This window comes from Misgurnus anguillicaudatus, chromosome 22 (assembly GCF_027580225.2).
Source record: "Misgurnus anguillicaudatus chromosome 22, ASM2758022v2, whole genome shotgun sequence".
In the NCBI taxonomy this organism is placed as follows: Eukaryota; Metazoa; Chordata; class Actinopteri; order Cypriniformes; family Cobitidae; genus Misgurnus; species Misgurnus anguillicaudatus.
The window spans coordinates 51,276,806-51,300,275 of record NC_073358.2 but is presented as its reverse complement, the minus strand read 5'-3'; the positions used below and the strand labels follow the sequence as shown (position 1 = coordinate 51,300,275).

Below are 23,470 nucleotides of genomic sequence, written 5' to 3'. Positions count from 1 at the left end.
TACATGTTGTTTATAAATGCTCTTATGGCTCTTCCACTTTACAATCAGCACAGAAAACTCTGAATCTTTTACTGCAACTTTATTTCAGTTGCACAGGAATGAACGCATTACAGTACAGCAGGAGGTTATTGCAGTATTCATTAGATGCTGCAAATTTCTTACTTCAGATCTGTAGAGAAGATGATGCAATGTTTGTGACCAGTGACAAGACTCTTAAAACACATTCTGGTGAATAACTTGCAACTTAAATGACACTTGGTATTTGGTTAATGTTAACCAGTAGCAAACTAGGTTTTTTTTAATGCTATTCTGTTATTTGCACACAAGTGTTTTTTTTTATTTAGTTCATTTATAACCTTTTTATTTTTGGATGCTTGGACACAGGAATTTGCATTCTCTCCCTGACAGCAATAAACTCCGGGGCAGATCCGCAACGGATCCAGACCGGAGCTGCCGACTTCGGAGCGGAGCCTATTGCTATCAGGGATGGTTAACAAATACAATTAAATAATACAAAAAGCTGCAAGATAAACATGTTACACAACAAAATATTTGAAAATGAAGGCATCCATCTTCTTAAACATCCGTATTCGCACAATACATCATAATGATTTACATAAAATATCACAAAAATAAAATATCAGTCTTCCCTTCCTTGATCTCCATTCTCCTGTGAAAAGAAGGCCAGTGCTATAATCAATTGAAAATTTGACATGTTTCATCTCATGCAAAGCTAAGTATAGCATCAGACCAAAGTCTGTCTTCTGTAACTATGAAGAAAAACCCAGACTCACAGTGGTCAACAGCAGAAGTATGACAGACGTTTCCTGAATCTTAATGTCTGCTGGCTACAGTAATGCCACACGCCATGACTTTTTATTACTTTGTACAATACTTTGTTTTAACACAAAGATCTTTAAAACAACGGCATCTATTTGAGGTTGCAAAATTGATTACATCACACACAATAGGAAATGCATAATCTCTTGGAGGTATCACATACCAAACCCCCAAGACTTCCTGTATACTAACTCCGTTCTTCTGTATACTTAACTTCCTGTTGATGATACAAGACTCTGAACAGTCCTGCTTTTTTCCAAACGGCCAGCCGGATGCAGGACTAAAAATAATATACCACACAGCTGCATATGACCATTGAGAATATCTGGGTTAAATAAGTTTATGTCTATATAGACTGCATGTAACCTCAAGACAAATATGCATGCAGTTGGTTTATTTATTTTAATAAGTAAACAGAAAACTGTTACATTAATGTTGCATTAAAAAATTTGATTTCATTTAAAGAAACGTCTACCTTTAGTCTAGAGGAGAGCACACGACCGTGGTTCTCTAAATGGATTACTGCCCGCTGGTACTCCCACCAATAATGCATCTTTACTGGCATTCTGGAGGCAGTATTGCTGTAGATCAGCCGCGGCCTGAGAAATCTGCATGATGAAGACAAAACAGATCTATGGTTCTGCTTCAGGACCTTCACTTTTAAAAAATAAATAAAGTTTTTTTTGACTAAATGGTTCCATGAAGAACCTTTTTTGTTGCACAAAAGCTTCTTTAGATAATAAAAAGGTAAGAAATAATTTTTTTTAATGTCTGAATGGTTCTTTGAGGAAGCAAAAATGTTTTTTTCCTTTTATTTTTAAGAGTGTAGATTTTACACCTGTATTTGATTTGAATGGCTGTGCTGTTTATGATATTTTAGGAGGAAGGTATGGCGTCGTGTCACATAACCTGCTGTCAATATTTGCACCTGTCTCATTTGTGTATGCTCTTCTGTGTAAGGCTAATTTGCATCAAACCCTACAAAAGTCGTTATAAAGATATGAACGTCTGATACATAAATTCACAAGCAAGGGTTTTTACTTAGTGTTAATGTGGTGTAAGATAAAAGTCAGAAGTGAAAATGAAGGAAGAAAGAAAAAAGGCTCACAAAAAAGATGAAGTTTTAGATATTTCCTCATATGCAATATGATGGCGATAACAAAATAACCATTTCGGTATAAATTACAGTATAACTGCCAGCAGTTTGCCAGTAACTTACTGTAGTTTTAAATTTATGTTATTTACTGGCAACAGTTTGTTCAAAGTTAAATGAACATTAAACATTAACAAGATCTTATCGTTACAGGAAAATATATAAAAGTACAGCATTATGCAAAGTGTTTCTGGGAACCAAAATAAAAAAAATTTAAAAAGTTGACGAGGATTTCTGGTTGTTTTCTTTTTTACAATTTTACACTGTAAAGACGAAAACGTTGTTATTGTTTAATATTTATTTTTCTTTGAACAAACTGTTGCCAATAACGTAAATATCAATCTACAGTAAGTTGCTGGCAAACTGCTGCATAACTACAACAATTTTTTACAGAAGCAAAGCAGAAGTATATGGTTTGAAGTAAGCACAATAAACCTGATAATATCTTCTTTCAAAATCCACCAATATTTGAATAAAATAACAACTAAAATAACAGTTATGCATCACTAATAATTATCATTTATTAAACTTTATTTAAAATGATTATTATTATTTCAGCTATCATACTTTAAGATCTTAGTGAAGATCATCATCATCATGAATATCAAGCAAACACTGTTTGAATGTTTCAAACTAATAAAATCATAAATACAAACAAACAAACAAACAAACATTACAGCATGATTAAGCCAGTAATTTATTTATTTATTGCCAATGCTACCATGATACAAACACACATATCTTTTTGAATGAAAAACTTCATCTACAGTACACTCACACTATGAAGTTGTGTTTAAGAATGTTGTCACTAATTGAAATTAAACATGTATTTGTATTATTTATATCATGTGATTGACACACTTACTTTGATTCTCTCCACGCTGGCTTCCAGTCTCAGCTGTTCAACAGTTCGTCTCATGCTGCTCAGGTTTGAGTTTGAAGACATCTTAATTTAGTGTCAAATATAACCAGGAAGATCTAAAATCCAACGTGTCTGTCTAAAGATGTCTCATGTGTGTATGAGTCTGACTAACTGTTGAACTCTACTAAAAGAGGGCTGGTGCGGGCGTGGTCGAGTCTGTAGGCGGAGTCACGGGCGTGGTTTCAAGGGCTGGATGGAATGGGTGCGTGTGTCCAAAGTTATCGGCAACGCCCCGTGATGTTGCGTCCACAAGCTCACGAGCTTGAAGAGACAACCCTCAGAAGTATTGGGTTTTGTCCGAATCTGAGAGTAGATGAGATTCAAATTTTCCGTAATATTTAAAAGCTTAATTAAAAATATACCTTGCATGTATACATTTATCCTAATTAACAAATGTATTTACGGTCTTGCAATTGTACTCTGTAAACAACCTCTGTCAGCAACCACAGTAGTTTGTGTGTCTTTTTTTGTCTTGTTTTGCGCAGGTTTTATGTGCCCATCTGTATAACATGGAAAGGATTTATTTGTAATGAATGTTTTATTTAGCATTATTTAATTGGGATGTTTAGACAGAAGCTACGTGCATCTTTTAGATTTTTTTAGAAGCGATTCCAACTTTTATTATGAAAGCATTTCCGTTTAGTCTTTCATTACAGTAGCGGTTTGTACACACTACTGACTTGCGTATCCTTCCCATGATTCTTCATTATTCTGTCTCTGCTGCAGACCGTTTCCAATATTAATCGGTGCATTTATGAAGGTATACCTACATTTGTGAATAAAAAACCCTTTGCTTTCATGTGATATCGCGCGACAACGCTGCAATGTAGATCACGTCATAACGTTCACGTGTAGCGCTTCGTGCTTTCGTGTAACGATGGCAACGGAGCTGTCGTCCATTGAAACAGGTTAATGATAGCTTTACTTTAAAAAATCAGTTCTCAATCAAGACGTGAACGTTTATAGTTTTTGCGAATGTTTGGCTTTGGTTCCTTTTGCATGACTCTGTGAAGTAAAACACAACAGACAACTATGACACTGTCACGCAAGGCGTCAGTTTAAATGCAGATATTATATTGATGTTCATACTGCTGATGTTGTTTTTTAATATATTTAGGTTAATGGAGCTCCTTCCAATTCTTGAGCCTGAGGAAAAGCCTCAAAACAGACAATGGTATTGAGTGATTCATTGTTTATTTTCCTTATGTTCTCTTTCTATTCATGTATAAACTTTTAATGGCTGTCTTTATGTTTTGTGAACAGGTACGTTGTTGTACCCACAGGTGCAGGTCCTGGTGTTTCTGTGGGTCATACATGCACATTTTTGCATTCAAATGATGGGGGCAAGGGACGAATCGTAGTAGTTGGAGGAGCCAATCCTAATGGAAGCTTCTCTGAATCTTACATCATAAATCTGGGTATTGCAGTCCATCAGACATTTTTATGATAAAGCTAAACATTGGTGACTTATTAAGTAAAAATAAAAAAACACACAGAAAGAAGAATTAGCATAGTATGAAAATGAGCTTAAAGTGTCAATAAAAGTAGGGCTGCAAAACGATGAATCGCAACTAATCGTTTGCAGAATAAAAGTTTTTGTTTACATATATGTGTGTGTACTGTGTATAATAATTATGTGTATATAAATACACACACATGCATGTATAATTTTAAGAAAAAATATTTATATTTTTAAGTATTATAATTATATATAATATAAATTATATATACATATAAAAATGTATATACACATGTAAATATTTCTTAAATGTATACATGCATCTGTGTATGTGTATTTATATATACATAATTGTTACACACCGTACACGCACATATATGGTGTACACAAAAACTTTTATTTTGCAAATGATTAGTTGCGATTAATCGTTTTGCAGCCCTAAATTAAAGAAATAGTGGTGAACTGGGTTTATGGGTTTTGTAATGGCTGATACCAATATTGAGAAAGTTTGGGTGATATAATACAAATGTAATTACAGTATTATATAATACAATGACTTGATAACATATAACATTTAAGTATGATAAATCGAATCTTTTACAGATACTCATGAATGGGACATTCCAGATTGGGACGGGCTGCAGGCACGTTATGAACACTGTAGTTTTGTTACGGAGGGCGACCCGCAGGGCCTGTGGGTGTTTGCTGGGGCCGAGCAGAATGGAAACCGCAACTGCATTCAGATTTTGCACACATCAGGTTGTTAAATGCTCAATATAAACCGAATACATGACATGGCCCGCATGTGCCTTTCACATTAACACAATTTTTTTTGGTTTTGTGTCAATGCTTACAGACAATAATAAAGAACATGGTTTGTGGAAGAAGGTCCAAGTGAAAGGATCTCCTCCTACAGCCAGAACGTATCATACAAACTCAGCATGCATTGGAAACCGACTCTTCGTTTTCTCAGGAGGAGATGCTGGCGCAACACCCGTTACTGATCCCCAAGTCCACGTTTTTGATACAGGTTTTATAAATTACTAAACTGGTCTTGAAAACCATTGCATAAGGCTTATGAACATGCACACTAGATTTTCTCCTCTGCTTGCAGTCAGCGAGACCTGGATGCAGCCGGAGACCAAAGGGACGCCTCCCGGTCCACGGCACGGACATGTGATTGCATCGGTGGGATCAGTTCTCTATGTTCATGGTGGAATGGCTGGAGAGAAGTTTTACAGTGAAATGTTCTCATTGGACACAGGTGAGTCTGTCCTGATGTAGCTCACCTAGGGTTGCAAAGGGGCGGTAAGTTTTTGGAAACTTTCAATGGGAACTTAACGGAAATTTATGGGAATTATTTGTAAATTTATAGAAACTATATCATATACAAACATAAACATTTTGGTTTGTCATAAGCAGACGTGCATTCTTTTGAACTGTAGTGTGTATTGTTACAAAAGATTTTTATTCTCATTCATTTCCATGGAAAGTTCCCAGCCTTAAAAAAATTAGGTGAAATTTTTCAGCTTTTGTGGTTAAAGGGAAATATCTATTTTAAAGGACACAGAATATATTCCTAAGAAACATTTTGTTGAGAGAAAGGAAAGAACACCTGTAAAATTATATTTATTTATATTTATCTGTTGTATTTCATTAATCTTCTCTCAATTTTGTCAGAAACTATGAAATGGGAGAAGGTAAAAGCTAAAGGAGATATTCCTCCAGGAGTGGCAGCCCATGCATGTGTTACATTCGGGAAAAACATCTACATCTTTGGAGGAATGACATCAGAAGGAGCATCCAATGCCATGTATAAGTTTAACTGTGGTGAGTATCTATACTTAATTATACGCAAGACATATTCATGGACGATTCTGTAAAATTCAAGGATGAAATTCCCAATTATCCACCAAAAACCAAACTGCACACGGCCACATAAGTTAATGCATGTATTTTTAGAATGAGCGTAACTTCTAATGGATGCTTCTCATATTCTTATGTCATACATGTTGTGGCTGGCATTAAATTTAAAGGACTAGGGCAGCACAATATAGCGAAAGCAAAGAAAATATTGCAAATGTGCATATCGCAATAGTTTGGAATAACTTAATAATTGCAATACTTCTAAAGGTTATGTATAGTCAAAGTTTTAATGGAGACCGGGACATGAACCAGTGTTTGTGTGTGCTTTAACTGGGTGGAGGATGATCAACAATTAGAAAGAATGTAAACATGAATGTTGTTACATGATTTTCAGTATTTAAACATTTTAATGAGTTTAAATTGATTTAAGAAACTTAAGGCGCTATCATAATGCGTATCTTTTATCAAGTTATCGCATTTTTCTTTAAAATCATGCAGCCCTTCATGAAAACATATTTGGAAACAACATGTATTACTTTTGTCGTCATAGACAAACAGCGATGGACGCTGATGAAGTTTGAAGGAGATCTTCCTCCTGGCAGACTGGACCATTCCATGTGTTTAATTCCTTGGCGTGTGAAGACTACAAGCGATGAAGAAAACGCAACTCAAAACTCTGAAACTGATGTAAAACAGCTTTGCTTTGCTTTTGGAGGCATGGACACTCAGGGTGTGATATTCAATGATTGCCTTGTTACTGTTATTACATGACTGTTCTGTACTTTTTAAAATACATTTTTCATTAATTAAATTTTGGGCCTAAAATCTTATCATACATCACTTACCCCTGTGTCGTTCTAAACCACCAAGTCCTTCGATTGTCTTCAGAACACATTTTTAGATATTTTTGATTAAAATCAGGAGGCTTGTGTCGGTCCCATAGACTGATGTTTGATGTTCACAATCAAGCCCAGAAAAGAATGAAAGACATCATCAAAAAGGTCCATCATGTGCCATCAGAAGTTCAATAATAATAATATTATGAAGTGACAAGAATACTTTGGTGCACAATAAAACAAAACAAATTATTTTACTTTATTCTCCTCGGTTGTTCAGTGCGCATTCACGAGCAGACTACAACGCATGCACCGTGACCGGCAGAAGTAGTTGCCAACGTTTTTGTTTTTTCACTTTTTATTTAAGCCATTATACAAACAATAATTAAACCACCTGTATAAATGCACAAATTACTTTCCAGCATATTCTGTGTCTGTATGTTGGCAACTACGTCAGCAGGTCACGGCGCATGCACCGTGGTCTGCTCGTGCACGTGCGTGGAACAACCAAGGAGAAGAAATTGTTGAATAAAATGGTTTTGTTTGCACACAAGTGTTCTTGACACTTCATAATATTATTATTGAACGACTGATGGCACATGAACCTCTTTGCAATGTCTTTCATTCTCTGGGCTTGATTGTGAAAATACAGTCACAAGCCTCCCAGTTTTCAAACAAATCTAAAAATGTGTTCTGAAGACACTAAACTAACCCTTCAAGTTCAACCTAAACTTGAAAATCTTTCAAACTTGAGTAATAAAAGTACCAAATACTGTAAGCCAAATGTGGTACAGATGACAAGGTTGAAATGGTTTGAATAGTTGAATAAATGCATGCTTTGTGTTCTCATTTGTTTTAAACATTTGAAAACTTAAATAATTGTAAGGTTAACATTTTCACTACCTTGTTTCTTGAACTGCATATGTCTACACAATGTATTTTTGGGAAAAATGTGAAACCTTATGACTTGTTTAAACTGAATTTTTTTATTGACATGACATTTGAATAAAAAAGGCAAACAACTGGTGATCATTTTGTATGAAACGTTTATTTTGTTATTGTAGTAGAAATGTCTTCTACATTTGCCAGATTTTAAATAAATAACTTTTCTGTATGTGACATGACATTTACCCAGGCCCCCCCAAACCCCAACTAGCCCACCCCGAACCCCCATTGAACTGCCTGAGAATAGCAGCATCGAGCCTCAAACCAGGCTGACAAAATCTCCACCGGAGTGAAGAAAAAAACACAAAGCAACTCTAACGCTCCACAAGTCTTTTCAGAAGAGATATGTGGCTTCAAGGTTATCCCCACAATCTACATTTTTACAAAAATGTTCATGAAGTCCAGTATGTACACCTATGCCACATATCTAGGGAGGCGAGGGCATCAAGAGATCTTAAACAAAAGTCAAGATGTGATCACAATCTACAACTCATCTTTATCACCCTGATCGTCGCCCTCTTCTGGCGGAGGGCCGCCCGCGCTGCCGTAGAGCTTGCTAACGATTGGCTGAACGACCTCTTCGAGTTCTTTCTTCTTGGACTGAAACTCTTCAATGTCAGCTTCCTGGTGGGACTCCAACCACTCGATCTTTTCCTCGACCGCCTTCTCGATAGCCTCCTTATCTTCAGATGACAGCTTGCCGCCCAGCTTTTCCTTGTCTCCGATCTGGTTCTTCAGAGAGTATGCGTAGCTCTCCAACTCGTTACGGGCGTCGATGCGCTCCTTCAGCTTCTTGTCCTCATCGGCGAAGCGCTCTGCCTCGTTGACCATGCGCTCGATGTCTTCAGGCGTCAGGCGGTTCTGGTCGTTGGTGATGGTGATCTTGTTTTTGTTGCCTGTGCCTTTGTCCTCGGCGGTGACTCGAAGGATGCCGTTCACGTCGATCTCAAAGGTGACTTCGATCTGAGGGACACCTCGAGGTGCGGGAGGGATACCGGTCAGGTCAAAGGTACCCAGAAGATGGTTGTCTTTCGTCAGAGGACGCTCACCTGAAAAATTACGAGTAGGAATATGAAAACTTGGACATGTCAGGCACAAAATACATTTCCTTTTCAGAGAGGACATAGTTTGCGTACCCTCATAAACTTTGATGGTCACGGTTGGCTGGTTGTCAGAGGCGGTGGAGAAGATCTGGGACTTCTTGGTTGGGACAACGGTGTTCCTAGGAATGAGTTTTGTCATGACGCCACCAACAGTCTCGATACCCAAAGTCAAGGGGCACACATCCAGCAGCACAAGTTCACCTTTACAACAGAAATTTTATTATAAACCATCCTGGAAAGTAATTTGAAGGCCATTGTCGAGCTTATCCACATGTGGACCTACCTGTAGTCTCTTCTCCTGAGAGGACTCCAGCCTGTACAGCAGCTCCGTAAGCTACGGCCTCATCTGGGTTGATGCCTCTGGATGGCTCCTTGCCATTGAAGAACTCTTTCACCAACTGCTGGATCTTTGGGATACGAGTGGATCCACCAACCAAAACGATCTCATCGATGTCAGACTTCTTCAGGTCGGAATCTTCCAGAACTTTCTGGACTGGTTTCATGGTGGAGCGGAACAAATCCTGTTAGGGAAAAGGAGAGATGAGGTTAATTTTCTGAAAAGTAAAACTTAAATGGGTTTAATATACCACTAACATAACATGTTCCTACCATGTTGAGCTCCTCAAACTTGGCACGGGTCAAGGTCTCGGAGAAGTCTTCACCCTCGAAGAAGGACTCGATCTCGATGCGGGCCTGGTGCTGGGCAGACAGTGCTCTCTTGGCCTTCTCCACCTCACGACGCAGCTTCTGCACAGCGCGGTTGTCCTTGCGCACATCCTTTCCGGTTTTCTTCTTGTACAGCTTGATGAAGTGCTCCATGACGCGCTGATCGAAGTCTTCGCCACCGAGGTGAGTGTCTCCGTTGGTGGCCACCACCTCAAACACGCCATTGTCGATGGTCAGGAGGGACACGTCAAAGGTGCCACCGCCAAGATCGAATACCAGGATGTTCTTCTCACCGTCCCTTTTGTCAAGGCCGTAGGCAATAGCGGCAGCAGTTCTGTGAAAGCAACAAAATGTTTGTTTGTTTATCTTCAAGTTAATAACATGCTTAAAAAACAACCTTCAGAAGTGATTATACTTACGGCTCATTGATGATTCTCATGACGTTCAAACCAGCGATGGTACCGGCATCTTTGGTGGCCTGGCGCTGGGCATCATTGAAGTAAGCGGGTACAGTGACCACAGCATGTGTGACCTAAAAAAAAAAGTTGTTATATATTGAGCCCTCACAAATGATGTGGTTATCAATATGATTGTGTGTAGCAAAGACTTTACCTTCTTTCCCAGATAAGCCTCTGCAGTTTCCTTCATCTTAGTCAGAACCATAGCCGAGATCTCCTCCGGTGCAAAAGTCTTCATCTGGCCAGATCCGATATCTAACTGGATGTGAGGTTTGTTCTTCTTCTCGATCACCTGAAATGAGACAACACGGGCATTTAGCATTCCACTTCCCATGCATAGCCTCGCCCCAACGCAATACGGGTTCATGCACGCACGTACCTTAAAGGGAAAGTATTTAATATCCTGCTGCACAGCGGAGTCGCCCCACGTACGGCCGATCAACCGCTTGGCATCAAAGACGGTGTTTTCGGGGTTGGAGGTAAGCTGGTTCTTCGCAGCATCTCCAATGAGACGCTCGCCTTCATTGGTGAAAGCCACGTAGGATGGAGTGATTCTGTTTCCTTGGTCATTGGCGATGATTTCAACGCGACCATTCTTGAAGACTCCCACACTGTTAGATTTAAGAAACAAAAGATTAGTACATACTTGCACTTGTTTAAATGATTTAGTGGCATTAAAATACACTTCATCTGGTGTAATTCCTGAATTCTTGGACATTTTGAGGTTTTTTCATTCTCACCATGAGTAGGTTGTCCCAAGGTCTATTCCAACCACAGTCCCAATGCTATCCTTCTTGTCCTCCTCATCGGCAAACACGCTGCCGGTCACCAGCAGGAAAAGGCAAAGCAAACGCATTTTGAAGTGCTGATCTGTCAAACTTCTAGTGCTTTCTGTTGGGAGTAAAAAATGGTTAAATGTCACAGATCAGGTCAAGTATATCATGCATTAGACTTGAATGAATCTTTATTTTTTTGCAATCAATCTACATGCAAACATGAGAGGAACAATCATACATTTTTGATTACAAAATAAATCAACTGTACAGATAGATGCACTGATGCAAATGGCTACTGGAAAACGATAGCATTGTTAAAGCGGCAATGATCAGTGATTTAACGTTAACCAATGAGTAACCGGTATCTAGTTCGACCTCGTGGGTGCTCACTCATCAACCATCATCAAATACTCTCTTTACATTTTTTTTAATACGTGTTATTCAACTTGTACGTTACTTCAAAATATTAATGAATTATGCCTTGACATTCAACTCTTATTAAAAACTATTACATCAAATAACGCATATCTGCTCCTAGCATTAGCGGTTAGCAAGTCACCAATGAATAAACTAACCTAAAACAAGTAAAAGCTTTAAACTTAAGCGAAACATTAATAACTTTATTATTAATAATCTCACAATTCCAACAAACCGATTTTAAACACCATCATTCTGTACCGTTAAATAAAATTGTAAACGACTGCATAGCAGATTAATAACCAGACATGCAAGCATAAAATGAGATAAAAATCTTACCTAATAATTGAAGTATTTAGTAAATAATATCAAGGGCGTAGGCGAAATGTCTCTCTCGTGTCTCTCAATGTGTTTCTCGTACTTTCTCTCAGTGTGAAGTGTAACGCATGTTGCTGCGCTGCTGTATATAAGCCGTCACCGCGTCCCCGTCGTGGAGCCTCGTCATTGGCCAGAGAGCAGCTCGTTGGAAGACGCCGATTGGCCGAGCCTTGCACGGTGGCTCGCGCTGATTTGCACACGTACTGTGGAGGCGACGTCATCAGATGAGTCGAACTGTAAGCTTTTCATTGGATGGCGCGTGTGTCATTTTTTGGAAGGGGCGGGGCGGAAGAGATGCGGCATGTGAAGGAGGGCAAAAATTAAAACATCTAGAAAGACACTTTGAAATAAAGAGCTACATTTTTTATATAAACAACACATACACTTAGTTTAACTTGTATATCTGTTTTAAATAATCTAGTAGCTTTATTTGCGTGGTAAAGTCTTTACATTGCCAAAGTATAAGAACGTTCAACATACATTTTAACGCAAGAAATACATATGCTAAAATATTACAACGTACCGTATATGGGGAGTGTATACACAGTAAAATAAAAGTACTAATAAAGTCTCTGTCAAAATTAATGTCCTGCAAATGTCAAGGAGAGCCGGTCATTATAGTGTTGTCAAAAGCAGCATGTTATTATGAAGGAATCTGTGATGTAACATACGTGAAGGGTAATGTAAATACTGACATTTTATGTGAGAAGAAAAAAGAGCAGATAATTTACGAGAGACATGAAACTGGCAAAGTTTTATACAAATGCTGTGATTCATTGGTCAATATTGATAAAAACAAAATAATTTAACCGAGAACACAAACATGATGTTAGATATTATTATGTAAAGCAAATGTTATGACTCACTCAATCATGATGATGCAATTATAAGAAACACCTGTCACAGATTTCATTTTTTAAACTAAACTTACATCAGGTTCTTTTAACCTATTCTTTTGACATATTATTGATCTTTTTAGTTGTCAGAAAAACAATTATGTCAATTAAGAATATTGCAATAATGTTTAACATTGTGTTTTATGTCAACTGAATTTCATTTACAGTATACCACTAATAAACTGCATAAAACATGTGATCAGCTGTGGTCATGTTATTACATTTGTGTATGGGGTAACAACTGTTATTTCTCAGGTTTTTCTTTTAAAGGATTTTATTATTTCCTTGTATTCACTATAAAATCATGAATCTGTGTTTGGTAGGTGCATTCTTAAGACAAAGCAAATCTGGCAGACAAGTAACACAATGAAATACTTAATTCTTACCATAAACAAGAACAGGAAGCTCTTAATCCGACCATCAAATCAACCGCAGCATATTCACAGTCATGTATGTGTGTTTCTCTGTGTATGAATGGCAGTTCTATTACATACTGTCAACACTGTTACTCTACCTTGGTAACAGATTTTGACAGTAACTGAGTTGACACTGACTAATTTGTACAATAGTCATGAATTTCAGCTATATGACACACATCATATTGTTATGGCTTGTAAAATCTTGTGATCCATGACAATTAACTATTTCAATAATTATAACTATTTGAAAACAGACAAAAAATTATATAATCACCCATTAAATTATATAACTTAACCTCTCGTACATATCAGTTGATCACAGTTAAGCAGTGTCATTTATTATCAATACAATTACCATCTTTAAGTCCATGTAAATTCCGATATTAAACGCGCAATGAAATTGAAATGAAAAACTGTAATTTGTTTTGTAATCAGTGTTGGGGGGGTAATGCATTACAAGTAAGGTGCATTTCATAATAATATTACTTTTTTGAAGTAACTAGTAAAGTAACACATTACTTTAGTTACTTTTTAAAAAGAGTAATGCAGGTTACTTTGAGTCAGACACGAAGATGGCAGGCCAGAGCTTGACATTTTTGAGATGGAAATATGCCATTTCTGAATGCAGATCTTCTCATTCATAAAAACACTTGCAAGTCCTGAAAGAGATCAAGCCTCAGTCAAGTAAGAAAAGTAACTTAAAAGTAACGTAAGTACTTTCCATGAAAAGTAACCAAGTAACGCAGTTAGTTACTTTTTTGGGGAGTAACTTAATATTGTAATGCATTACTTTTAAAAGTAACTTTCCCCAACACTGTTTGTAATATTGTGATAGTTTTTTACAAATTACTTATCTGTGAGCTAATTTTTTGTTTAAAAAATTATGTGCCCTCATAATCTTTAATCAAAAATGCAAATCTCCTCCAGTCCTCAAAACGATAGGCTTGTTCGACTTTATGCGGCTCCGCAAGAAACGACATCAAAGTATCGCGAGAGCGATTCGAGAAACCACACGGAGAAGTTTAATTTCGACTCCCTCTTGCGGTACCTTGACGTCGTCCGCCTGACAGTTCTTGCGGCGCCGCATGAAGTTGAGCACACCTAATCTCTCTTTATCATCTGGTCATATGGTATGGCAGGTGGGCGGGGTCCAGGAAAAGATCGCAGCGATTAGCAAATAGCAACATGACACAACTTCAAACAATCCAATCAGTTCTCGATAGACAAATGCAAGTCCCACCCCACATTTTCTCATTTCAAAAACCGTTTTACTTGGATATACGTCACCACGAGGAAAATAAGACAATCGCTACTTCCGTTTCATGGCGACTTTAAATGTGTCCTCAGTTTGTGACACCACAGAAAAATGTGATATTAACCACCCAGATAAATTTGACTTATTAACAAAGGCAAATAATTAAAATAAGTTATCAAAATCTTGGAAAAGCAAGCAGATTTCCCTGCTCTGGGGGCGTGTCCGCTGTCAGTGCTGAAACCACACCCACTTGGAGAAAGCTGCCAGTCTCTCTTAACTTTCAAATACCGCTACAATGGATGAATAGATGCCCGCGATTGTGTTAGGGGCGGGCCATGCTCGGCGGCTCCAGTGCATCATCGAGCCACCTTTGTAGTCCCACCCAAAAAATCCCGAACACGGTGTAACTCCATAATTTAGTACTACATAGTTCAGAGTCTTTGTAACGCGTTTCAGCAATACATTTCTAACATTTATAATGTGTTTAAAAACAATTCTCTGAAATGACTTTAGACTTTAATTATGATATTGTGCTTATCACAAAAAACTTCACTAGAACTTGCAATACTATTTATTTAAATTTAAATTACAATGCTTATGAAGCAGAACTAACACATACTGTCCAATACAATCATTCATTTATTGATTAACAGATGTGACATTTCATTAAAACAAAACAATTCAGTGGCTTGCAGAGATATGTTTACTTTATATGTGTATAAAAAATAATTAGTCCTTAAAGATTCAGTCTATTTTTTGGAATTAACCGAGCTAAAAATCTTGCAGTGTAGATAAGCGAGCTTTTCCGCATGGGAACGTCGCAGCAACGGAAACCATTCCCAATGAGGTAACTCCACAACTCTGTATCCAGCAAGCATGAGATGTTTTCTTTTCAAAGCATGTAATCCAAGCAACTGATGACTTCTGTAACAAAACTGATTCCTGTTTGTCACCTGAACAGCAAGCCGTACAATAGACGGTTTAGATTTGTCCGGGTGAGATGAGCTAATCCCAGATTTTGTCATGGCCACAACAAGGTCATCGGTCAAGTCTACACCTACATTGAAGATACTCTCTCTCTCACTGACCGGCTCAACTTTACTGGTTGATGGATTCTGCAGTGGCTTGTCGGACCGCCGTGGCGAAATCTTTCTGGAGTTGGTGAGTTGAGCTAGCAGGTCATCAGTTAGAGGCACTCCGGACAGTTTTTCTCCCCAATGTTGAGACGAGGCTGAACATTTGTCTTTTAAAGGAGTCTGGTGTTCAGAAGACATGGGTAGAGGTTGTTCACAATCATCCAAATGTACCTCCAGGTCAATGGAGCGCAAATGCGGCAGGATCATGCGTTTGCGCACAAACATCTCTCCACCAAGAAGTTCCTGCAGCATTGCTTCTGCCTCGAGAACCTCTGGCTTTTGGCAAATATCCGACTGTGCAAAATCCCACAATTGTTTGGTCACTTCTGTTCTTATTGACTGACTGAGCCTTGGGCCCATCCAGTTAGGTAACTCTAGGCCTACAGATTCATCTAAGGTGAACAAGTCCTTTTTTAACTCGAGCTCCTGTGAACTGCAAGCCTTTTTAACAAACTCGGTGCTCAACGCCAGGCTAATCAAGTCATGTGGAAACTGACCCACAAAAGCTAAACCGAGCAGACCAGTCAGCAGATGTTCTGGAAATCGTTGAAATTCGGCTTGACGTTCGCGCAAGATTGCAGTGAGACATGGATAAAGGTTGGGACACTGGCTGGGATGGACGCCTAACGTACCGAAGGCCCACAACATCTTGGCAGCATCTTTACTTCTGCAGTGCACGATGACTTTGGGCAGCTGCTCGGCAACTGCCAGAAGGATGCGATCGTCTCTGTAGTGCAGAGCGGAGCAAGCCAAGACGACGTGCATGAGTCCCTGAACACCCATTTGAGGAGCACGTCCAGGTATTTCACATCCCATGGCCTCCAACCACGGAAGATGGTCAAGGTAACTAAAACGCATGAGTTTCAATACATTCACTATTGCAAAATCACTCATGTCCTTGACGACGGCATGCGACCCATCCACAAGCCTGCGCGCCGCTCTCTCGGACAAACGGATTTGCGCTTTGAAGAGTCCTAAGCAAACAGCACCCAATTCTTCAGCCTTCAGCTGGTTTAAGTGACGCATGAGTAACGATTCGATGGGTTGAATGATGGTATCCGAACATCTCCTTCCTTCTCCTATGATGTACAAGAGTTGAACCAGCTCTGGTGGACCCATCTGGGTAAAGTACTGGTTGATGCTATCAAAGAGTCTCTCCAGATATTGAGGTACCGACCGACCGAGGCAGCGCCACAAGTCAGCGGCGAGCAGCAACTGGTGAAGCTCCATCCCGTTCGCTCTGCGGCAAAACTCGGTTTCGAACAATCCCAACAGACTGTGGGAATAAGGCAATCGCAAATTCACGAAGGCCTTTAGGATGTCCAACAGCTGCTGGTGAGTGAAAGTCTGCAGGCTTTCTACGCTATAACGCAATAACATGTTGAATCGCGTGTCACCTCGAACAACCGCAGACCGTTCGTGGGGCAATTGGGCGAGTTTGCATAAGAAATTAGTGACATCTGAGGGCCCTATGCTGCCTTTCAGGACACTGACTTTATGAAGAAGTAACAAGGCCTCATCGAGGTCAATAGTAGATGAGTGCTGGGACTGGGAAAGATCATGCGTCATATTGCGGTATTCGGGTCGACATCTCTGAAAAGCCCGTGAGTCACCTTTGATGCTAAGATCTTTGGTGGTGTATGCTGTGGTTTCGGCTCTTCGGTTAGATCCAGATTTACTGAAAGCCAAATTTAACAATGTGTTCTTAGCGCTGGAGAGCTGTCGAGATGAACTAATACTGTACAGGTTACTCTGTTGTCTGTAAGCTGGATTGAAGGGAAGATTCGGGTATGATTCCTCTTCGGCATTAAAATGACCCGGGGCAAAAGATTGGGATGTTTTGGCCCGGTAGTAAGCGGATGGGTTGTACACCAGCGTGCTCGATGTCGGCTCCTCGTTTTCATTTCCTCCCTCCGTTTCTTCATCTTCTCTGTTTGATGGCAGATGTTGAGATCTAAAAATGAAGATGCGTTGCATGTGGGCATAAAGACTTCTCTTTGCCTCATGACGAAAGAGCAGCGTTGCAGACATCAATACCGGACACTGAAAAAGAGGATGAAAGTTTGGTTTTATTTAAACAGTATTACAGTAAACAGTATGGTCTTTACTTATGGACCCTTTTTCAGCTGGTCAGGCTGGTTTCAGCTAAGACCAGCTTGACTAGCTAAAAAGGGGACCAAAACCCATCTAAAACCAGCTAAACAGTTGACGGTACCCATTCATTTCCATAGTAGGAAAAACATATACTATGGAAGTCAATGTGCTTACCATCATTTATCAAAATATATTGTGTGTTCAATAGAATAAAAAATAACTCACTTTAAAAAACAACCTAAGAGTGAGTTAATGATGAAACAATTTTCTTTTTTTGGGGGGTGAACTATCCCTTTAATCTAAAACCTTATGTCAAATATTATTTAGAATGAATTATCATTTATTCAGTTTAAGAAATAATTTTCTTAAACAGAAGTGATCGTAAAGATATTATCTAACCTTAACAATACCACACCAACAGATTATTAATTATAATCAATTGATCCATAACAATTTAATGAATATAGAAATTATGCACTTCTGCTATTTGGAAGAAAAAAAAAACACACACAAGATCACACCAAGTAAAATGAATTGAAGTTGAATTGGTGCAGGGTTTAAAAGAATGAAATAAAAGTGACATAAATGAACGCATGTGCTGTGTGGTGAAATGTCATGAATGAAACAAAACTGCATGAACGTCATGTCAGCGCGTGAACGTCCTTTACAGCTACAACAACTGTTAACAAACACACTAAACATTGAGCGCAAATAACAGTAAAACGATAAACTTACCTTCAGTGTGTATTCAGCAAATCACATATAAATACTGAAACGACTATTAAGATTTAATATCAAATATATCCAAAGTCATTGCTTTAAGCATGTGTGTATGCTGTAAAGTGTATGACGTCACAATACGGCGTCTCAGAAGAGACAAAAAAGTGCGGCGGAGAACGCGTGATTTTATTAACTGCAGAATTTCTCATGTAAAATTAGCGACTCACTATTTAACATTTATTCGTCCTTTGTGTACTTGAGGGTTATCGTAGTTACCAAAGTAATTGTCAACACTCATAAAAACATATTTCTGTAATAAAGTACCTGAAAGAGCACTAAAGGTTATTTGACTGTTTGAAGAAATTCACATTGTCTGCATGAGCCATTTCTATTAAAGAGATAGTTCACCCATAAATAAAGATTCTTTCATTTTTTTGTTGTTCTAAACCTGCATGAATTTATTTTTTTCTGATGAACACACAAAATATATTTTGATAAATGATGGCAATCACACAGCTGATTGATACCATTGACTTCCATAGTAGGAAAAACAAATATTATGGAAGTATTGTGATAAATTATGAAGAAGATATTTTGATAAATGATGGTAAGCACACAGTTGACGGTATCCACTAAATTCCATCGTATTTGTTTATCTACTATGGAAGTCAATGGTTACTATCAGCTGTGTGCTTAGTACCATCATTTATTAAAATATCTTGTTTTGTGTTCATCAGAAAAAATAAATAAATTAAGTTTCATAACAACATGAGGATGAGAAAATGATGACAGAACTTTCATTTTTAGGTGAACTATCCCTTTTAAGGTCTAAGTGGTTGCATTCGTCTCCATAATGACCAAGTAAACAGGGCTGAATTTTGGGAGTGACAATCACAAAATAAATGTAAATGCTTTAAGTATCACTGCATTTACTTCAGATCTGATGAAAGAATCACTATGTGGTCCTATACCTGAGACCCATAAAACATGTATTGTCTTAAAGTTAAATTAAAACTGTACTTACTGTTTAGTTCCTATTTGTGACCCTGGGCCACAAAACCAGATGCATGGGTAGCCTATATTTGTAGCAATAGCAATAAAGAAAAACATGTATGGGTAAAATTTAGATTATATGCCAAAAATCATAATGATATTAAGTAAAGATCATGTTCAATAAAGATGTTTTGTACATTTCCTATAGTAAATATATACAAATGCATTTATCATTAGTAATATGTGTTGCTAAGGACTTCATTTGGAAGTCTTTGTACTTTTTTTGCATCCTCAGATTCCAGATTTTCAAATAGTTTATCTCGGCCAAATATTGTCCTATCTTACACTGCATAAAATTCCTTTTTAAGTATTTTTGTCTTGTTTCAGTAGAAAATATCTAAAAATTCTTGATGAGCAAAATGACCTTAAATAAGTATAGTTTTTAGACAAAAAATATACAATTTAAGTGAATTTGTGTTTAAAACAAGCAAAAAATCTGCCAATGGGGTTAGCAAATTTTTCTTGAATTAAGTGTTTGAGAAAAAAGTTCAATATTTTCTTACCGCATTGGCCATGTTTTAACACAAATTCACATAAAATTTAATTTTTTATTTTTTGTCTAAAACTAGACTTATTTTCTTAGGTCATTTTGCCTATCAAGGAAATGCATCTTAATTTAAAGGGGACATTTCACAAGACTTTTTTAAGGGGCAGTATTATCCCCTTCTGACATCACAAGGGGAGCCACATTTCAATTACCTATTTTTTCACATGCTTGCAGAGAATGGTTTACCAAAACTAAGTTACTGGGGTGGCCTTTTCACATTTTCTAGATTGACAGAAGCACTGGGGACACTTTAAGAATTTGTAGATATTTGTACTGAAAGCAAGACAGTAAATTTTTGCAGCGTAACAAACATACATAAATGTATCAATATTTATTCAGCTTTCAGAAGTATACATCTCAATTTAAAAAAATTGACCATTATGACTGGTTTTGTGGTCCAGGGCCACATTTATAGTTATATAAATCTGGACTGCATTCACTTCAAATAAATAAATAAAACATCACTGTCACATTTTTCTTCAGACGAAACATAAAGAGAATTTTTTTTTCTTATTCACATCTTTATTATTTAAATTAATATTTGCTAAGATATGCTTTTCCCGAGCAAATTCTGAAAAAAAGAAAGGGGATCAAATGAACGTTTACAAAACCTCGGTGCCGTTTTGCTCAACCATACATTTCAAGAACTGATAAATAAAACATAAAGACATTGGACTCTTGAATGTATGACTTTACAGTAATACAGCCGATCAAAGGTTTTCCGATTTATATGTATATTATATTCCTATAATAATAATAGTTTGAAAAATAAAAGCTGACATGTCAGTCTCATTACTTCACAAAAGTATTCACACGCATTAGCTCGGTATATTTGGATAGATTAAGTTCTGTACACATAAGGAACAGTGATATTTACATGCAGTCGACTGCCTTTGTCTCTACCAAGTACACAGCAGGACACAACAGAAGCACATAGCAGCAAATGCGGCCAAAGACAGCAGAGGTGTGGCGTCCATCTAAAGCTCCATCCGGTCCGTTTCCCTTATAACACCTAGTGTCATAAAGTGTCATGATTATCTTAAAAATGTCATCACTCTAGTAATGACAGAAAATAAGAGGCACAAGCATCTGGAAAACGTATAAGAGCCATGAGCGACATAAGGCTCCAAGTCTTCCACATCAATCTTTCTATTGCGTTTCTATATAACGTAACAAATAAATAACCTGACTGTGACTTCTGTATATACTTTGTGCTTGTTTCATTTCAACAGAACAGAGACAGGCCAGATACAGTTCATATTTACTGTAAGGGTGGCTTGCTAGTGCTGGGATATGACCAAAAGCAGTATCATAAAAATGTTGATCATTCGAGGATTTATGCATAATAGGGATTGGTTAACAAGCAGGGCAAAAGTCATAGATTTAGGAAACTTTTTATAGCTTATGCGCTACATTTAAAGACTTTGTGACAAAAGGTGTTCTGTAAAATGTTACCACTATACAATACTGAACCACTTTTGTCTGTCGTCAGAGCCCGTATTAAAAATTATGTCAAAAAGCTATGTTCAGGATGGCATACTACTCACGATATCTCTGTCGAGTATGCAGTGTCCCACAATGCAATGCACTCACGTATTTCCATACCAATACTCTCCTACTTGTCATATTATTGTTATAGACAAATCTTTGTGTTTTACGATAAAATTACAAAAATAATTGCATTTTTATTTCTGAGATGATAACAGGACACCAATCTCTGACTAAAATGATGAGGTCATCCAAAATAGGACTCCATCATGTTGTTTCACATACTATTCTTGGAAAAAAATTATACACAGCATAGTATTCAGTTAGTTAGAAAGTATCCAGTTATCATAAAAGAAATAAAAATGATTGTACATATTAGGGATGCACCGATATATATCGGCCTATAATCGGTATCACAGGGGGGGAAAGCATTTTTCCCACACTAATTTTAAAAACAAAATTACTGTTTGTACACTCCAAACTTCTTGGATTTCATGTCATAATACTTTGAAACTAAGAGTAAAGAGCAAAAATTATCAGTATCTATTGGTATCGGTACCGATTTTTGTAACGGTGCATCCCTAGTGCATACTACAGAAATAGTATGGTAGTATGCATCCAAACGTCTATTTTCATCTCCAAACTACCACAAAATTGAGATTTCAGTCCCATTCAAATACTTCCACATCATTTTCTGTGCACTTACTCCAAAACAATTAAGTTATCACTTCGATCTACTGCATATTAACATTTTTTCAAAGTCAAATATTCTATACTTTCAGTAAGTATACACTGACACATATTATATGTTCATTTTGGAAGAATGTAAAGTCATATTCAAATATAATCACTAATTCTTTAGATAGTCCGACCAGTCGCCCTCAGCACAATTTTGGCTCAGCCGCTCATCCGGCGGCTTCATAAACCAAACCTCAATCTCTACCTGTTGTTCATAACAACGGCGTCCAATACGGTCTGAGACCAAAGCATCGAGTGCACCAACATACATCATTTTTTAAATCTTCATCTCTCTGTCTATTGTACTATACATTGCTCAAAACATAGAAAAAGGGCAAAAACAACATTCAGGTGATACAGTACGTTCTGAGATGAAATAAATATATGTCCTCCACCACTGCTTTGGGTGATAGAGCAGGAGGGTTGAGCGCTTCTGTATCGCACCGGGCCTTAGGATGTGACACACGCTTTACGCAAGCACGTAAACAATTTATTAGTGGGAATGCAAAGCATAATGCAACCACCGTATGCGTTTTGGTCTCTCTGTTTTGGAGCTTTAAAAATGGGGCACTATCCAATGCCATTATAAAGCTAAGAGAGCCAGAATATTATTATTTAATATAACTATGGGCTACCCTGCTAAAAAACCATCACAGATCATTTTAATGGCTGCCATGGAAACTATAATGGTCTCTACTGGTTTGTCTTGGGTTTTATTGGCGGTACAGCGGTCCAAACGTTCGTCTGTGTGCTTGCGTAAAGTTTCTACTGCCCTTACAGTCCGACAAAAAACAACAAAGCAGTCCAGACACTCAGAGACCGGCACCAACATTTGGTCCTCAGATTTTTAAGCTGTGATGTTGCGTTGTATCTAAGCACCATAGGAGACTCCCTGCAGATGTTTTCATTTCTTAACTGTTGTTTCGATTGTTTGTGTCCTGCATATTACACTTCTCAAAAGTGAAATCATAACTGATCATAGAATATCCTTTGATATATTTAAGAAAAATCAAGTTAATCTGCTGCTTCTTTAAAGGTGAAGTCTGTCTATTTCTGTTAACACACCTATGCTGCATACACACCAAATGCAAAGCATTGCGTTTCTCGCTTTAGATTACTCGCAGGATTTAACTTTGTGTCATGTGAAGAGTTTTTTTTAACTTGCGCGAAGATAGGTTTAATGCTGCGTTCACAAGTGATTTCAATGTTAAGTCAATGTGAAGATGCGTTGACGCAGGTCTAGTTTGTGCGAATGGCGCAAATTGAGCGTTGGCGCGGAAAAAGTGCGAGTTAAAAAATCGGAGT

The 23,470-nt window shown here is 37.8% G+C and overlaps 4 protein-coding genes across 8 annotated transcripts; 1 reads left to right on the top strand and 3 right to left on the bottom strand.

Moving 5' to 3' along the window:
• Positions 1-62: 62 nt before the first annotated feature.
• On the bottom strand, positions 63-3,115 carry gng10 (guanine nucleotide binding protein (G protein), gamma 10). 2 transcript variants are annotated; one of them, XM_055198256.2, is made up of 3 exons: positions 2,859-3,078; positions 1,316-1,448; positions 63-670 (listed from the first exon to the last, which is right to left on the bottom strand). In XM_055198256.2, the coding sequence occupies exons 1-2, from the start codon at positions 2,937-2,939 to the stop codon at positions 1,323-1,325; spliced, it is 207 nt and encodes a 68-aa protein (XP_055054231.1). In that variant the 5' UTR covers positions 2,940-3,078; the 3' UTR covers positions 63-670; positions 1,316-1,322. The 2 variants fall into 2 exon arrangements, with proteins under 2 accessions (XP_055054231.1, XP_055054232.1); XM_055198257.2 differs by lacking the exon at positions 63-670 and adding an exon at positions 746-1,120 and having other exon boundaries at positions 2,859-3,115.
• A 459-nt stretch (positions 3,116-3,574) lies between these two features.
• On the top strand, positions 3,575-8,108 carry rabepk (Rab9 effector protein with kelch motifs). 4 transcript variants are annotated; one of them, XM_055198252.2, is made up of 8 exons: positions 3,575-3,675; positions 4,033-4,089; positions 4,179-4,333; positions 4,978-5,133; positions 5,231-5,404; positions 5,489-5,638; positions 6,055-6,204; positions 6,791-8,108. In XM_055198252.2, the coding sequence occupies exons 2-8, from the start codon at positions 4,037-4,039 to the stop codon at positions 7,009-7,011; spliced, it is 1,059 nt and encodes a 352-aa protein (XP_055054227.2). In that variant the 5' UTR covers positions 3,575-3,675; positions 4,033-4,036; the 3' UTR covers positions 7,012-8,108. The 4 variants fall into 4 exon arrangements, with proteins under 4 accessions (XP_055054227.2, XP_055054229.2, XP_055054230.2 ...); XM_055198254.2 differs by lacking the exon at positions 3,575-3,675 and adding an exon at positions 3,696-3,823; XM_055198255.2 differs by lacking the exon at positions 3,575-3,675 and adding an exon at positions 3,853-3,927.
• Positions 8,103-11,940, bottom strand: hspa5 (heat shock protein 5). The gene is made up of 9 exons (XM_055198251.2): positions 11,781-11,940; positions 10,989-11,139; positions 10,628-10,859; positions 10,403-10,540; positions 10,210-10,322; positions 9,734-10,124; positions 9,408-9,645; positions 9,158-9,325; positions 8,103-9,070 (listed from the first exon to the last, which is right to left on the bottom strand). The coding sequence occupies exons 2-9, from the start codon at positions 11,102-11,104 to the stop codon at positions 8,505-8,507; spliced, it is 1,962 nt and encodes a 653-aa protein (XP_055054226.2). The 5' UTR covers positions 11,105-11,139; positions 11,781-11,940; the 3' UTR covers positions 8,103-8,504.
• A 3,005-nt stretch (positions 11,941-14,945) lies between these two features.
• fastkd5 (FAST kinase domains 5) lies at positions 14,946-18,512 on the bottom strand. Its single transcript, XM_055198250.2, has 2 exons — positions 18,355-18,512; positions 14,946-17,568 (listed from the first exon to the last, which is right to left on the bottom strand). Exon 2 carries the CDS (start codon positions 17,554-17,556, stop codon positions 15,139-15,141), a length of 2,418 nt encoding a protein of 805 aa, XP_055054225.2. The 5' UTR covers positions 17,557-17,568; positions 18,355-18,512; the 3' UTR covers positions 14,946-15,138.
• Positions 18,513-23,470: the final 4,958 nt, after the last annotated feature.

Bases quoted from the DNA above. Each gene is read 5' to 3' on its own strand.
- fastkd5 (XM_055198250.2), bottom strand. From the start codon at position 17,556: ATGTCTGCAACGCTGCTCTTTCGTCATGAGGCAAAGAGAAGTCTTTAT.
- gng10 (XM_055198257.2), bottom strand. From the start codon at position 2,939: ATGTCTTCAAACTCAAACCTGAGCAGCATGAGACGAACTGTTGAACAG. The intron at 1,449-2,858 runs GTAAGTGTGTCA...TTCATCATGCAG, and splicing joins CCAGCGTGGAGAGAATCAAA to ATTTCTCAGGCCGCGGCTGA.
- hspa5 (XM_055198251.2), bottom strand. From the start codon at position 11,104: ATGCGTTTGCTTTGCCTTTTCCTGCTGGTGACCGGCAGCGTGTTTGCC. The intron at 10,323-10,402 runs GTAAAGTCTTTG...TTTTTTTTTTAG, and splicing joins AGGCTTATCTGGGAAAGAAG to GTCACACATGCTGTGGTCAC. The intron at 9,071-9,157 runs GTACGCAAACTA...GTAATTTTTCAG, and splicing joins GACCATCAAAGTTTATGAGG to GTGAGCGTCCTCTGACGAAA.
- rabepk (XM_055198253.2), top strand. From the start codon at position 3,995: ATGTTCATACTGCTGATGTTGTTTTTTAATATATTTAGGTTAATGGAG. The intron at 5,639-6,054 runs GTGAGTCTGTCC...CAATTTTGTCAG, and splicing joins AATGTTCTCATTGGACACAG to AAACTATGAAATGGGAGAAG. The intron at 6,205-6,790 runs GTGAGTATCTAT...TTGTCGTCATAG, and splicing joins CATGTATAAGTTTAACTGTG to ACAAACAGCGATGGACGCTG.